Source organism: Triturus cristatus, chromosome 7 (genome assembly GCF_964204655.1).
Source record: "Triturus cristatus chromosome 7, aTriCri1.1, whole genome shotgun sequence".
NCBI lineage: Eukaryota > Metazoa > Chordata > Amphibia > Caudata > Salamandridae > Triturus > Triturus cristatus.
The window spans coordinates 480,878,988-480,895,761 of record NC_140590.1 but is presented as its reverse complement, the minus strand read 5'-3'; the positions used below and the strand labels follow the sequence as shown (position 1 = coordinate 480,895,761).

The following is a 16,774-nucleotide window of genomic DNA, read 5'->3' as shown; positions in this document are numbered from 1 at the left end:
TCCTTTCTCATTTTTTCTTTCTCTTTACATAGCTTTCTTATTTGTTATTCTGTTATTTTTGTTTCAAAAACACGGTTTCTTCTTTATTTCCTGCAGGTGTGTTGCTTTTAGGGTCTTCTATGTTTCTTCTGTTTACTTTAGGAGACTTTGTTCCTGTTCACTATCATACCACAGCAAATGTAAACCTGTTTGCCTGCCTGATATGGAACGGTGATGTTTACTTTTAATCTAAGTACTTTGTTAATGCTGATTTTATTTTACAGACCTTTGCAAAAGAAAATCAATCGGAACCGTGAAGAACTGATGAAGAGACCCAAATGGGCGTTGGACTCAATTTGTATCTATGAATAACAGAAACAAATTTCGAACTATGCATTACAGCAAAGATATGTGTTCTTTGCTCCGGTGTTTTTCTAAATGCTCTAAAATTCCAGTGTGTTTGGTAGTGCAATGCTGCATTAGGTCAAATGCATCCCTGCAGTCCGAATTAGGAACGTAATCCTCCTTTCTTGTAGAGGGTTACATTAAGTCTAGAGACTTTAGTTTTGGGTGCTGAACTCTACAGCATTAAACCTTTGTTTATGAAGTAAAATTAATTGTGGGATCCTTTCATTCCATTCGTTAGAAATGAATGATGATAGAAACAGCAAGCAATCTCCCAGTATCTCCCCAATAATAACTCCTCTATACATGGTTGTGACATTTTTTTTTCCAGACTTTGTTTTATTAACCTCCTAATATTTTGATGATGATCAAAAGAGTTTCAAAAGTTTAGCACAGCTAATCGGTATGTTTTCAAATAGCTAAGTGAGCATGTGCTAAAGGAAAGAAAAAGGGCAGTGACAATGTATGTATGGGTTCTGCAACCTTTTCTACCATATGCTGTAAGGAGGCTTTTTTTCCACAATGTTCATAATGGTATTGTGCTATGCCTTTGAGTTTTCAACATGCTCGATTCCTCATGCAAAAATGTTCACTGTTGTTATCTGAAAGCCAGTTATCTCCGTTAAAGATCTATGTGGTGGACTGAAGGAGAAAAGAAAGGACTGCTAATACAAACCTCGAATTCGACACATGAACAACATTGTGGTTGGATGATCGGGTAGGAACCAGTACAGTCCAGGGATGGTATTTCTATAGCTATACAGAATCCAGGATAGGCATGTCCATAATGCAAGTGTGCCCCGATCACATGTGTTTCATACTAAGAGATGATGACTCTGTGACCTTGGTGTGCTCCTCTTGTCCGTTGTTGCAACATTTCCCCAGCTTTGGGTGCAGGTGTCCAGTTCCGAATGTTCTGATTATGTAGTTGCGAGGCCAGCCGTTGCTAAATTGTACATTCTACAAATACTGGTCTTCACTTTTCTTTGCCCCTTGAAAGAGTTACTGTAGCTTCTAAATTGCTCACAGAAATGTAACTTACTGTGAACACAAACAACAACATTTTTTGCTCCGATTTGAAAACCTGTTATATTGACATCAGAGTTCTAAAACAGTTAGTAATATTTTCTCATCCTAAGACTATAAATCTGTTAGTTTTAGTTTGTGGCTCAGTCGTTTCTAGGGATTCAGTATGCTGCTGTTTCTCTAGAATCCCTACCTATTTTTTCACTTGTACCATGCTTAATGTGTTCTTGCACATTTGTTGTGAGAATAGTTTCTAAACTACGTAATTATTCTTGCACTTCCAAGTTGTTTTCCTCTCTTCTGCATCCAAACTAGCTAATAATAAAGGAGACTACAGCCTGGAAAGTTGCCACCGGTAGTGACAGCAGCACTTTTGATCAGGTTGGCAGCTATAACAAAAGATGCTAACTTGCGTTTGTTTTACAATTTAATGTGCTCCTGAACGGTCTATAAGATAAAGAGCTAATAGGTAAACTTTAAAATGATCAATATATAGATGTATTTAATATATAATAAGGAAATCCTTATAACACCAGAGTACCGGGTTACTAAATATATTAAAGAAAGGATACTGTGGTTCATGAGTAAAATAAAGCAAAAAGCACAACTAATTTGTGAAATGAGTAGATTTAACAGAAATGTTAAAACTTTAAAAATCTCTTTCTTAATGGGATAAGTCGATGATAGTTTAATTTGATTTGTTGCCTTCTTCAGGACTAGGTTTATTTAACTAACAGTCTTGGAAAATTAACAAATGTAGAAATACTGGTAGAAATACTGGTATAACTAATATTTTTAAGTACTGCAAAAGTGCTTTGCTGTTATTCACCTTAAAAAGAAAAATTGAGTTTTTTTAATGAATAATTACTGATTTTTAACAATTTACTTTCTTGTAACACTCAGATTTTATTGATTCTCAAACTTGCAACCTTAAATATTTAAAATGCATAAATTATTTAGCTTCGCAACTGAGTAGTAGTGGTACTTATGTCTCTGGAAGCAACCCATAACGAATATAGTTCTCTTCACAAGCAGTAGTCTTTTCTTTTACAATTTAGAGATGTATTCAAGATGTCTGCTCTTTGCGAAGCACTGCCATCGAAGATACTAGAACTGATTACATTGTTTACTTTGTGAAAGGTGTCCTTTGTCATTTACAAGGCCATTACTTCAGCTCTACCTCATAAACCAGATCAGGAGAGCGGTGTGGCAAAGTGAGTCACACTTACTAACTCTTGCTCCCCACCATCGACATTTCAGGGAATAATATCATTAAGGACATCCGCTAATGCATCATGTTCCAGAGTCCTTTAAACTAAGGACTCTTCCTGGGACCAGACAACACAACTTTATTACAAGAGAATGCTTGATTTAAGAGCTATCAGATTGGAGAAAAACAGTACTAATTCTGTGTTCGTTGGCACAGCTTCTGCTGCTGAGCCTTCCTTACTTTTGTTCAAATCAGACTACTGGTGGTTCTACAACAAGCTGGAGAGGGTGTTTATTAAACCACTAGTGATTTATGCTTACCAGGGGCTTGAAGCTAGATCGCCATATTTAGTGACTGGTAGCACTTGCTTCAGAAAGTCATAGTCTATGCCTACTATTAATGGGGGGAAAAGTCATGTCTTTATTAAAACTGATATGCTATTCAAAGCTTTTGGTATAGTGATGTATTTTATAACTTGGGCATAGTATATTTCAAGTATGCAATGGTGATGGAATGGGGCACCAAAATTCAGCTATATTTTTACCTTAAATGACCGGTCTGAAGGCATAAATAGGCATTGTTCTCAGTGACTGAATTGATGTTGTTCCTAAGGTTTCTTTGTAAATCTGCATTAAACTAGTCATGGCTTATGTTGGATATGCTCATTGGCGCAAGGCAATGTGCACACCAGGTCAGTTGCCCGGAGTTATCCATCATTATATTTCAGTGTAATCCCAAGCAAATATCAGTCCATAACATACATGCCTTTACCTCCCAGGCATTACAATGCGCTGACCTTTCCAACACCTTGTAATACCACGTTGCCTTTACCAGGCAATTCCGTGGTATTGACCAATATCTGTGTGTGTGTGTGAGAAACATTCCCAGATTTCCCCTTTAAAACAATATATACTTATATTTCGAGCCACCTATCCCCCAATCCCCTCCATTGAATATATATGTTTAATTTATAGGGAAACTCCTTTTTTATTCAAAATAAATGCATATTTTTTTAATATATATTTTTCTTCCCTGCTACACTTTTTCATTTACCCAATACTACTCCATACCCTTACTCATCCCTGAACCCTACTGACCCCTTATTACCCCATACCCCTATTACACTGAACCCTTACCCAGTCCATAAACCTGAAATGCCCTCCCCCTTTTTAAAATGACATAATAATTGTGTCATTAAAACAACATGCCTGTGTGTTCAGTACCAAAGAAGGCCTGCTTGGTACGTACCTGAATAATACCTTCTTGATAAAGTCCTGCAGGGAAAAGAGTGCAGGGTAAAGTCTGTATACCTTCCCAAGCTATTCCTCATTTCTCTTACGGTCTCTAATCAACTTTGGAGTGTTTACCATATTCCTAGGGCGATGCAAAGTAGATTTTGTTATGTGAGCACTTTATTTAATTTTTCTAGGTTATTGGCCTAGTAGGCGCTTGTAAATTTTCCTGCTTTGCCTATGTACTTGCATAGTCTAATCACACAAGATTTAGCTGATAGTCAGTAGCTCACAAGCATTTTGTGTGTGAATTCTCTCCTTTATCTTTTTCTTGGGAATGACCCGGGAAACGTCTAATTCGTGCAACATTAAAGCGTTTTGTATGTACCTTGGTTGCTTTTCCTGGCATGTGACTGAGCATAATTTAGACTTGCATACCAAATGTTTGCCAGTCTGTTTTTACTGAAAGCCCGCCACACAGAAATACTGGGTATGGAGAGTGTTTTTTGCAGTTTGGTGAGAATGTGCTCCCCTTAATATTTTTTCTAACTCCTGTGCATGCCCCTTTTGTCCCCCCCCTTTTCATATCTAGTTTCCTCTTCTGCGTGTGTATTGGATTTCTATCCCTACCCTCGATGTCCAATATATATTCTGCCTTTTTTTAAAATAATTTTCTAGCCCGCTTCACTGCCAATGTGTTGTATAATTTATTCTCTTCCTCTTTTATTACATCTATCAATTCAAATTTCCCAGTGTGCTATGTTTGCTTATTTGCTGGAGTCCTTTATTTGTTCCTGCCTAAATGTCTTGTTCCACGCACTGCTAAATTTCCTACACCTCTGATTGGCCAGCCCATTCTGTGTTTTAATGCCAGCAAGTCTTCCTCACCCCAAAATGCCAAGGAAGATAATGTGAAGTCCTTCAGTGCTGGGTCCATGCCATTATTTCATTACAATCAACTAGGTAAATGATCCCTATTTAGATTGTATGTGCATGTGTTACCTTTGAATATCCTGAAAAGCTGGCCTTCATGGACCAGTGGACGACATGCAGTACATAGACAATGGTCCGTAAATGCTATGAAGGCGTTAAAAAAACATGATTTAAAAAAAATACCAACACTTAGTGGATAACAAATATCACCAGAAGGTTTGTAATTACTTCATTATTCTACTATGCACATTATCTGTTAATTATTTTGTATATTGCGTATAAAGAAAAAACCAGGAATTCCAAATGGTTGGAATCCTTAGTTCACAGGGCTATTTGAGCAATAATAAATGCAAACATGTATTGTAAAACTATGTTTGGCTTGCAGATTCTCCTGCAATAACTTGTGAGTTGGTTGTTCTGCTCTAGAGCTGATAATACTGTATTGTATATTTGTCTTGTAAAGACTGTTTTTGGCTGTCTTTAATTTAAACTTCAGTTGTCCGCAAGTGCCAAGTGAATCTGCACAAACTTCCCATTGTAACATATCAAGAAGTGAAACTCCATCCAGACAATGCCCTATCACCAGTCTGAATGCATATATAATTTATAATGCACTCCCAGACTGACTCCAAATTCAGGATATTTTAATTCATGAGCGGTTCACTGACCATGAAGTGAAATAACTTTGTCTAGTTATGGAAGTCCACAGTGACTTGTCATTTTCAGTTTTTTGTACAAGATTCATGATACTTAAATGTATTGTGTGTTGTGGTCCTCGGAAACAATACTTGTGTCTTGCTATAATATGCATCAGTAAAAAGCATAAGGCAGATGAGTACCCTCCATACTTGTTCATTTAAAGGTTTTCACGCAATATGTTAGTCTAAAACTGTTCAGTGTTGTGGCTGAGTTCATATGCATATAGCAAATGTAAGTGAATGCTTTTAGAAAGGTGTCAAATACAAGGAAATCTTTTCCTCAGAAAAATGATGGAACACGTTTTAGTGGTGGTTTGGGGTGTTACATTGTATGTATTTTGTATTTAAAAAAAACTGACCTAGACTTGCACAGTGATTTGAACTAATCAGACCAATTTTTGAATATATTGATTGTGCTGGATTCTGGCCACATTATTGACAAACTGTCGAACACAATAATAGTTTGAAAAATGAGTATACTTATGATAAATGATCTGCTCAGTTGATTGGAGAGTTCTAGGGAATTGATTGGTGTGATAAAGGATTTTATCGGGAATCAGAGCGCAGTTTAGTGTAAACAATGCTGTATATTTTTCAGTTTTCCTTCATGCTTTTGATCCTTCTATGTAAATAAATATTTAATTGTTTTTTGTAAATGAGTGGAAATATTGTTTATTCTTCGTATTAAACAGTGCCATATCCACGCTATTGCATATGTTCAGTTTGTTAATTAAGCACATTGCAGATTCCTCTCCTTGTGATCCCTGGCAGCAGATCTGTTTTGCCCCGGATATGATGTTGGGACCTCCGTGTGCTGACGTCTGTTCCTTTCTTTCTGCGCCTTTTAATGTGGATCCAGAGCTTCTCGAATCCTGCTACCCTGACCGAATATTGTTCCTCAAATTTCTAGTGTGCAGACATATCTCTCCCCAATACTACAGGATTTAAGCCATGTTGAGGTTGTCATTGGCAGATGTTGATGACAAACATCCAGTTCATCTGTCTGTGGTGTCTTGGATCTAAACACGACTGCATTGTGTGAGTGTAGCAAGAAAATGAATCCCAAGGCTATCTGAGATCACAAAGCAAAACTCGCTGATGTGCTAATAGGCATCTAGGCAAAGCAAGGCTATTCCCCCCCCCCCCCTCTATGATCCAGACTTCATATTTAAGCACCCCACGCCAGAGTGGTACAAGCATCTATGAGTCTCCTGAAGCCCAATGCTTTTCTCACTACTTTGCCTGAAAAGGAATCTAAGCAAACAGAATTGTTTGTTAAACATGAATTCTCCTCTACCAGCCTTGCCCTCCGGTCCATGAACACGTCCGGTCTCCTGGGAAGATATTTGGTCACTCTATGGCACACAGTGGTGGACATCTTTCCAGCTGTCCCAGATGACATCCAGCAATGACTAATTAGAAATTGGCCAGGGCGCTGCAAAATGCTTGGCTAGGACGCTGCAAAATGCTCCCTCCATTCAGGCTTGGATATGACTAGGCTGTCCGGTTTTAGGTTTAAACCTATAATAACTGATAAAACCCCACTGATGGAGAAACAGCCCTCACCAGTGAAAACATATAAACACTGAAAAAACACCTGCACAACCACAAACTAAATGCCATTCAAAGAAAGGAAAGATAGAGTGAAAGAGTCATTTTTTTCTTCCCGAAGGGGCCAATATAATGTAACTTTGTTATTCAAGCTAGTAGTAAGAAAGTATGGGCTAACATTATTCAGCTTGAGTTTTGTTGTTTAGGGGTGCCACTAAAATATTGTTTCTTCTTCCTTTTGTTTTTTCAGTTTTGTGGTCTTTGGTCTAAAGATGCAGGGTTTAGAAGCATGTTTTAGGTCTTGATTAATTATTTTATAAACTGTAGAGGATCAGGAAACATCAAAATCATATTGGATATTTTGGCTGTGTTTGATTCTTTCACTGATAGGTAAAATAACTGGTTTCATAAGAATCTTTCCAAATATGTGTCATCACATTTACCCGCAGAGAATAGGTAAAAACCCTTAATACATCAGCCCCAAATTTTTAGTGAGTCAGTATTGATAGTAAGTGAATTGCCAACACCTCAGGCTTTAAACATTCAATGCAAGGTATAGTGACAAGAATATGTGAAAAGAGTGCTATCACCAAGCATCTGGGATAGTGGTAAAACATGACACCAGCCTTTTGGAAAACACGGAACGCAATGTCACTTGGAATGCACTGCATAAAAGGTTATTTCAAGTTCAACAAAGATTAGAGTCTGAAAACACCTGTGTCTGCCAAGTGTTCAGCGTAATTAGTGTAGATGTGAAACATCTTCTTGAGAGTAGGCTAGGCGACACCTTTAGTGACTTTGGCCCTGCAACATGTTCCATGTTAGAGTGCTTGCCACTTGGTAAGCAAAGCAATGGTGAAGAGCAATTCAGGAACTTTTATTTTATAATGTATGAGAAATGGCTTACAGTGAAGCATAGAAATGTCCCTCACCACCAATGGCAAGTGAAGTCAATGAAACCTCACTATGGTACTCTGTTCTAGATCCCTTCCGTAAAGGGGAATTTCTTCCATAGTTTCAAAAGTGCTGCTTCATTTTTGACAGCTTCAATATCTCTGAGTGCACAAGCGCCCAGATCAGCGCAAAAGTTGCAGAACCTGCCCTGAGAATCGCAATCTTCAAATGAACGAGTCTTGGCATGGAAAACTATGTCAGTAGACAGAGTTAACATATTGTGTACCGGCTGGTTGAGGGTTGCACATCTCAAGTGCCAATGTTGAGAGGGCCTTTTCACAGACGTTTACATGGGAAGGAAAGAGAGAGCACACTTGACCAAAGACTCACTGAAGAAGTATTGTATGGTGTACTACAATAAGTTTAATTTGCAAAAATCTATTTGGACATCATATACACTATACTTACACTGTCTATATACCTACGCTATCCTTACAGAAAGCAAGCAATAAAAGTAAAATATTCCATAAACACCGGAAAAACACTGCTTCTGCAGTTTTTAATGGCACGAAAATGTGTAACCACTGATAACTACTGTTTTTTAAAAGTATTGAAATCACTTAAAAACACTGAAAAAACCCCACCAGAATTGACCAAAAATAGAAACTGAAAACAGGAAAGCCTAGATATGACTAACTGCGGGGGGTAGGGCGGTTGGGACCAGCATGGTGCTGAGGCACCACGTCTGGATTTGCTCCTTGGGCTTTTCATCAGACGTCCAATAGTCTCCTATAGACATTCCCTTCGGCTCTAGGCTGTTAGGAGCGAAGGAAAATTCATACCTGGAAATATTTAAAGAGACCAACGCCATTGATCGATCTCTGGGCATAGTTTCACTTTTTCGACAGACCCCACAGCAACCATTCCTCTTTCGAATTTTTGCCCAGGATCTCAGCAAAGCCAGCGTCAATATGCCCCTCAACAGCAAAAGGTTCCCAGTTGGTTTGGGCTAAAGGCCAGGGATCCAGCTGGCAGCGTCCAATCTCCCAGGGGCAACATCCTACCTAACCCTTAGCCCTCCCTCCTGCAAATACACTTTAGACCAGCCTTGGTGGTGCTCCAGATTGTGGAGCATGGTTACTCCTTACCCTTCCTGTCTCAACCACCAGTTATGCCTCTCTCACTGAAGCACCTCCCAGAGAATTTCTTGTCCATTCTCTGTGGAGATGTTCAAGCTCTCTTGAGCAAGGGACCAATAGAGAGGTTGCCTGCATCAGAGGTTGGGACTTATTTTTATTCCCGTTATTTCCTGGTGCTTTCGCCCTATCCTCAAACTCTTCCTTCAGAATGATAAGTTTAAAATGCTCACCCTGGCCCAAGTCCTGTCTGCCCTAGATCCAGTAGACTGGATGTTGGCATTCGATTTGCAGGACCCCTATTTCCACATCCCTGTCTTGCAGTCCCATAAATGCTACCTGTGAGTTCAGGTGGTCCACAAGCACTTTTAGTTCACTGTGCCCACCTTTGGCCTTACAAGTGCTCCTAGGTAATTCACAAAGGAGATGGTTGAGGTTAGGAATACCAACCTTCATGTTCCTGGATGACTGGCTACTGAAAGTGATCTCTCCTCAAGCAGTCGCAAACCACCTCCCGACAACTTGCTGACATTGTTTTTGCAGCAGACATTGGTTCCCTTTATTAGAGTCATCCTGAACCCAGCGCTATTCTGAGCCTTTCATCTGCCTGAACGAGACCAGAACATTTGGGCTGATGTTTCAACCCTTGACCTGGGTCTCAGTGAGAGCGGCTCTTATGCTTCTAAATCTCTTGGCCTCTTGCATGCTGTTTGTGGATCACCAGGTGGTACATGAAGTCGCTGCAGTGGTATCTAAATTCTCAGTGGGCTCAGTACCAAGGGGACCTGTCAGAGTTCATCCAAGTGGCAAAGGAGGCTGAACGATGTGCAGTGGTGGCTGCCCTACTGCTGTTAAACCAGCAGCAGAACCGTCTTTCTATCTCAACCAGAGTTAACAGTCGTGATGGATGCTTTGTTGCTGGGTTTGGAAGGACACCCAGGAGAGATGGAGATCAAAAGACTCTGGTCTGTAGTGGAGGCTCACCTCCACATCAATTGTTTGGAGTTGAGAGTGATTTGCTTAGTACTGAAGTTATTCTTCCCGGCCATCAAGGTGGAATGGGTACAGGGTCACAGACAATTTGACCACCATGTGATATTGCAACATACAGGATCTCATGGAGTCTAGGGTCGTGTACCAGGAGGTTCTACATCTCTGGGAGTGAATGAATGTTCAGGGCATATCCCTGATCACCCAGCACCTGGCAAATCTTTAAATACCAGGGTGGCCAAATTCAGGTGACTTTGCTTAGGGCATACTGAATGGCAGCTACAATTGTGGGTTGTTCAGGGCACCTTCCAGCACTGTGTAGAAAACTAGCTCAATCTATTCGCCACCGCAGAGGACACACAATGTCAATGATTTTGCACGTTGGAGTTCCCAAGGCAGTTCTCACTTAGAGATGCTTTCAGTCTGTTATGGGAATTGGAGTCCTGAACACCTTTCTACCCCAGCCTCACCAAACCAGAGCTGAAAAAGATCAAGAAAGAAAGGCCCAAGTCATCCTGGCGGCTCAGGACTGGACGATGAGTGTGTGGGACCTTGTATTTCTGGGCATAAGTACATGTCCTCCGATCTGGCTGCCCCTTCGGGATAATCTCCTGTCTCAGCAGCAAGGTCTGGTCCTGCACAATCTCCACTTCCATGCATGAAGATTGAGCAGTGACAATTGATGGCTTTTGATCTTTTTCCAAAGTGGTTGCTGTTATCTTGCCAACCAGGCGCCCATCCACCAAGAGTGTATACACAGGAGGCTGGAAGAAGTTTGTTGTTTGGTGTTCTTCCAAAAAATCAAACCGTCAAATGCAAAGTTATCTGATGTTCAGTCTTTCTTTAGCCCTGTAGTGCCTTGGTGTGTCAGCAGTTAAAGGTTACCTTTCTGCCTTTTTGGCCTTCTTACAGTTGCCGGACCAGCCATCCCTTTTCATATCACCAGTTGTGATGCAGCTTTTGAAAGGGTCTCATCCATTGTTTCCACTAACACGATTTATCAATCCGCTGTGGTACATTAATTTGGTCCTCGCCTACAAGACGTGCACTTCAAGCCCATGCACAGCTGGCCTCTTCATCTGCAAGCTGTCAAGATGTCATTTCTCATTGCCATAACATCTTTGAGGCGAGTTGGAGAACTGCAGGCGGTGTCTGTGGTACAGTCATTCACTTTCAATCGATCAACTTGCTAACCTTCTATGCAGTGTTCCATCCCTCCAAGAACGAAGAACTCCTCCACTCTCTGGAACCCAAGAGGGCCCTGGGTTGTTACATTCTCCGAACCAAATATTACCGACAGGAGGACCAACTTTTCGTCTGTTTCTCTGAAGTGAAAAAGGGTAAAGCGGTGCAAAAGAGAACCATCTGCTGATGGATTGTATTATGCATATGATATGGGCTAGCTAAAGAGCAACCCCCAGAAGAAAAGCTCACTAGTTTTCACCAGAGCGAAGGCTGCTTTTACTCCACTAGAGCACAGTGTGCCAGCTCTGGACATTTGCCAGGCAGCTATGTGGGCATCCCTCCACATGTTCATGAAGCAATATTGCCTTGATAGCCAGATCCGGTGGGATGGACACTTTGCCCAATCTGTCCTGTAGGATTTTCTTGCCTGAGCTATTCCACAAACCCTCCACCATGGAGATACTTCTTTAGAATCTGTTCACACGATGAGGAATATGCGGTTAGAAGTCTCTCAATGGAGCAAGTTACTTACCTTCGGTAACGTCTTTTCTAGTAGAGACAATCTTACTGGAGGCCCCCCACCCTCCTACACTTATCGTTCTGTGAAATGGTCTCATTCAGCCCATTAATAGGATCCCAAATCTTTAAGTCTGCACACTACCATATTCAGATTTTAATGGGTCCATGTGTGACGCCGAGGATAGAGATCAGAAATGAACTGTCTCCCGGTGGAGGTGGTGCATACATGGGGGCCTGAAGCCGTATCCAGGGCTGAATGGATCCGACGCACAAGGGAATTGCCAACAAAAATTTTACGAATCCAGTGTGATGCTTGGGGAAATTTAGGAAGTAAGGAATCTGCAATTAAATAGTTACCAGAAAAGGCGCTACTGAAGGTAAGTAATTTGCTCTTATTTCCACTTGAGGTACTTGCATAGTTTGAGGGTAAAATTGAGACACTTCTTTACCACTTTAATTTGTTTGCCTTAAAGATTAGGACATACAGAATGCTTAATTACAGACTCGAGTAATTTGATCTAGGGACTGTTTCTTTAACTACTGAGGGAGGCCCTTAGTTGGATTGACATACGTGCGATTTTAATTTGTCCAAGTTTATATGGCAATAAAAGCAGTTTATGTATTAACAGTGATATTGTAAATTTTGAAAGAATACTGTGAGTTCCATGGATTCGGTCCATTAGAGAGTGGCTGGTTGTGACGCGGTGGGGGTAGGGAGGAAGGGTATGGAGAGGGCTGACATTGGTTTTCACTTTATGGAACACCTCTAGGTTGATCATTTTAGGCATGCTAGAATTCTGCCCGTCAGAACAAAGGTAAGTCTGAACTGCTAGCCGAGTGTCATCGACAACATTTGAAAGTCAAAATCATTGTCACCTTCACAAGTATATGCATGTTTGTGTTGAAAGCTTGCGGGAATAATGATGAGCTCTGAGGTATTCTGCCAGATAATTATTTGCACAGTAGAGCAAGGATCTGCTCCAAGCAACTGAGTAGCAGTAGAGGAATTCATTCAGTAAAGCAATGACCGAGATGTAGTGAGTGACTCAAACTCCCAAACATCCAAAGGAGAATAGTGTTTTTGTCTTCTTTCCAAGTTCAGCTTGTTCTTGTTCCATTCATCTAGGATTCGAGGTTGGTTCAATGCATTGAATAGAACTGAATGAAGCAGACATAACAGATTGTGAAAAACAATGCCATGTAAGCAAGTTAACTGACGATACTCCAATACGACTATCAGTCAAAGCATACCAACTGGTAGTGGTAAGGGAAGGGACCATTAACTATAGTCAGTCGACTATTTGAGTTTACTAGCATTGTATGGAACAGCAGCAAATCAGTAACCCCTGCTAAAGTGCATAAAACTGAGTGGTTGGCCTCATTAATAGTATCTGCAAACACAGTAAGATAATGTTAATGGACACATATGCAGAAGTAAGGTGCAGCTAACGGTCAGAACTAGAAAATGACACTAAGGGCAAAGAAAAAAACACGAAGTGATTGGGTTGACAGTTTTACTAGCTCTTTAATGGTCCAACTCTAGAGGCTGGAATTTGAATTAATGCCATAGGATCAAGGGCGAAAGGAGTTTGGCTTTATTCAGCATCAGCATTTACAGGTGGTGACCCCTTGCCCAACCAGACAATAACTAACACAGGAGAACACAGGTTCCAAACATAATAAAGCTACAGCATGATTGTTAGTGGTGGGTAAACTTCTGTTGCCAATCCAGCCTTAACAAAAGATGTGTTCTTGTCTGGAAATGTATACCCATAATTGAGTTTATCATTGAAAAGCCTTTGGCCAAACTTGATGACTTGAAAAATGTACAGGTTATGTAGTAAGTACTTGGTGCACAAAAATTCTGTCACACAGCTTTTGAGCTCAGTCTCTTTCAGTCCCCTCTTCATGGTCCTTGCAATCTTGTTGTCTTGTATAACATGCATTGGCAAAGACCATTGTCAGCCGTGTTTTTTTAATAGAGGTGTTTCGTGATTGATCTGTTAATTTGTTTCTGTGAACGAATTGGTAAGATGCTTCTTGTAGAAGACTGCAATGTTAGTTTCAGAAAATTGTCTCCACTCTTGCAGTGGATGCTCACTCACCTCTGCTGTCTCCTATTAATCCATTCATGCATTAAAGTACTAATCAATCCACGCTCATCCACTCATTACCCACCCCATTCAGTGATGCACCTTTTCATATAATCCTTCACGAGCACATAAACCATCAGTTAAATTATTAATCACAAGAAAATAGCCTTAGCTGTTTCCTTTGCCAGTGTAGTGTTTTCTTCTTCAAGCTGTAGCTACGTAACGTAAAGCATGAAAAGGTCCACAAAATCAGCAAGAAGAAAAAAAAAAACTTTTACTGTTTAAAGATAAAATGTTTCTCATTATAGCATTCTTACTATATGCCAAACAACTGTTCTCGTAAACCACTAATGTGAACATGCTTACGGATAACAATTCAGTGTTAATCGCAACCAACCCTCCCAGTACAAACAGCAGTAATCTGTATTCTCTTCCTGGTGTGTGTTCACTGTGGACTAAATACAGTCTTTGGCGTAGACCCTAATCAACACAGGTTCTAGCAGAGGCCGCCCCCGGAAGTGAGCCTCTTGGGCCTGTGCCATAACAGCCGGGAACCCGTAAAGGCGGGTTTGTACCGCCTCCGCGTGCCCAACAACAAGGGGGCTTTGGAGTCTCCCCCTGGTCAAGAGAGTGCGCCAAAGGTGGCATGCAAATACCTGGCCGATAGTTGGACAGGTGATGTTTTGAACCCCTCCAATGTAGAGGGGGGGTGGGGGGGGGGGGAGAGACACCCCTGCATGCCAGTCGGGGCAATTGGGGGTTGGGGATTATTAGCGCACCGTCGTTCTGAATAGTGTATGCCTTCTTGTACCTACAAGTTCTGGAACCCTGAAGCGGCGTGCACACTGGCACCTTTGGCGTCCTGGCGGAAGCTGCCGTACAGAAGCTGAGAACACGGCAATCCGACCAGAGGAGGCGAGTGCCTCTGTAAACATCCTCTATGAATAAGATGCTGATCCACCCTCAAAGTATTATCAGTGAGAACTCCCGCCCACCTGAGAAGGCACCGTCTAGTGCCTACATCATGCCAATTTGTTCATCCCTGTTTATTATATATATGCTCAAGCAATCCGTCGCAGAACTCCACTTCACAGGCGCTGCACAAGAGACGGTACGGACCCAGATTTTCGTGCTAATTATTTTATTTCATTTCAAACCAGCACTGTCGCCATGACGCGTTTCGGCTTCAAAGAAGCCTTGATCACATGACGCCCAGAGGAGTGACCATGAAATTTAAAGTGCCAGTGCAACAATCATGTGATTATGGGTACATAGACATCGACAAAATACTTTGAAGTTTAACAAATGTGCAAATTGCTCTTTTTTTCTTCGTGCAAAGTTGCATATAATGACAAAAATGCCTCCGGAATCAAAATTATTGGCCTGTAGACATCTACAATAAAAGTTGACTAGTGCAAATACTGTTTAGAACATGTGCAAAATGCTGCTCTTATTTGTGCAAATTCGCATTTGGTTAAAATATCTGTCTATTGACTTCATAAACACGTTAAAAACCAAAACTTCAGAAGCCAAGACAATTGTATATTACTATCCTGAATATACATTGCATATAAGCAAATAACTATAAATTATGTGCAAAGTTGCAAGGATTTAAAACAGTGTCAATTAAAAAACACGTTAAAATCAATCCTTTGTCATAGCTTAAAAATAAGTTTGAAACCCCATTGTTCAATTAAACAATCATAGAATGCTCGTAATGACTTAAACGCAGATTAACATTCAATATTAACAACAATCATATACATTTATATAGTGTTGTGTCATCGTAATTGACAAAAAATGTTAATCTTTAAGGACGCCCTAGTGAGATGGACATCTCAAGTTAGAGAGGATACCAAAAATTAATATTGCTGTCATACAGCCCGAGTGGGCTATCTTGTTGTATCCCACTTGACCAATCGCCATGTGTTAAATATGCCATCCACCTAGGCGTCACTTCCCATGCATTCTACATATGGTATCCCCATATACTATATAATGATATTAAATAGAATATGTATCTTTTGTGTGTTTCAAAGCTTACAGTATGCAATTTAGCCACTCAATAGATAAATCATTTTCGAAGGAACCCATAATTTCAAAATTTCAAAATAAGTGCAAATGTGCAAAACTCTATTAATACAATTTTTAAAAGGCTATATGTTGACTCACTCGTTACATATAAAAAAAGGCATAGAGTTAAAATTTAGATAGTAGAGGAGGTGGTTGAAACTCATCTCAAAGTTGTTGTTTTAAATCAATAATCAATTATTACAGAAAGCATATATAGTCCCTTTATAGACAAGTGTAGAGATCTTCACTGGAATTAAGCCCATTGGGCACTTTGGAATCCAACTCCAGGATATACTTAGTCTCTAATTTTCTAAGAATTGCCTCTCGATTACCACCTCGTCTGAGTGGGAGTACCGTATCAATCACGTAGTAGCTGAGGTGGTCAAGACAGTTATTGTGGCATTCTTTGAAATGACGAGTGACAGGGTACGCCGCGTCACTGTTATTGATTGCCCTTATGTGCTGGAGTATCCGTTTGTGAACCTGCAACTTGGTACTCCCCACGTATTGCAGGCCACTTGAACACTCCAGCACATAAACGGCGTATTCTGTCTTGCAGGTTAATCTTTTCAGAATGGGGGTAGGAGTTGCATTGAATGGACTAATGAACGTAGTTTTATTTTTGCCATATTTGCAAGCTTTGCATATAGCACACTTGCGAAAACCTTTAATGTCCTGCAGCCATGTTCTAGAAGCTATTATTTCAGGGCTACTTTTGACCAACATGTCGCTCATTGAGCGTGCCTTGCTAAATGTGATAGCAGGTTTTTTAGGGCAAGATTCCCCTATGACTGGGTCATTGCGTACCACTACCCAGTTCTTGTTGATTAGTTTACGTACGGCCAAATGT

The 16,774-nt window shown here is 40.5% G+C and overlaps 1 protein-coding gene across 2 annotated transcripts in view; it reads left to right on the top strand.

Moving 5' to 3' along the window:
• TVP23C (trans-golgi network vesicle protein 23 homolog C) overlaps window positions 1–6,191 on the top strand; it is an 85,574-nt gene extending 79,383 nt beyond the window's left edge. The window contains exon 7 of one of the 2 annotated variants that reach the window (XM_085616807.1): window positions 264–6,191. In XM_085616807.1, the coding sequence (XP_085472933.1) occupies window positions 264–296 (33 nt within the window). In that variant the 3' untranslated portion in view covers window positions 297–6,191. The remainder of the gene's footprint in view (window positions 1–263) is intronic. The other variant, XM_085616808.1, reaches the window with a different exon arrangement.
• The last annotated feature ends 10,583 nt before the right edge of the window (window positions 6,192–16,774 follow it).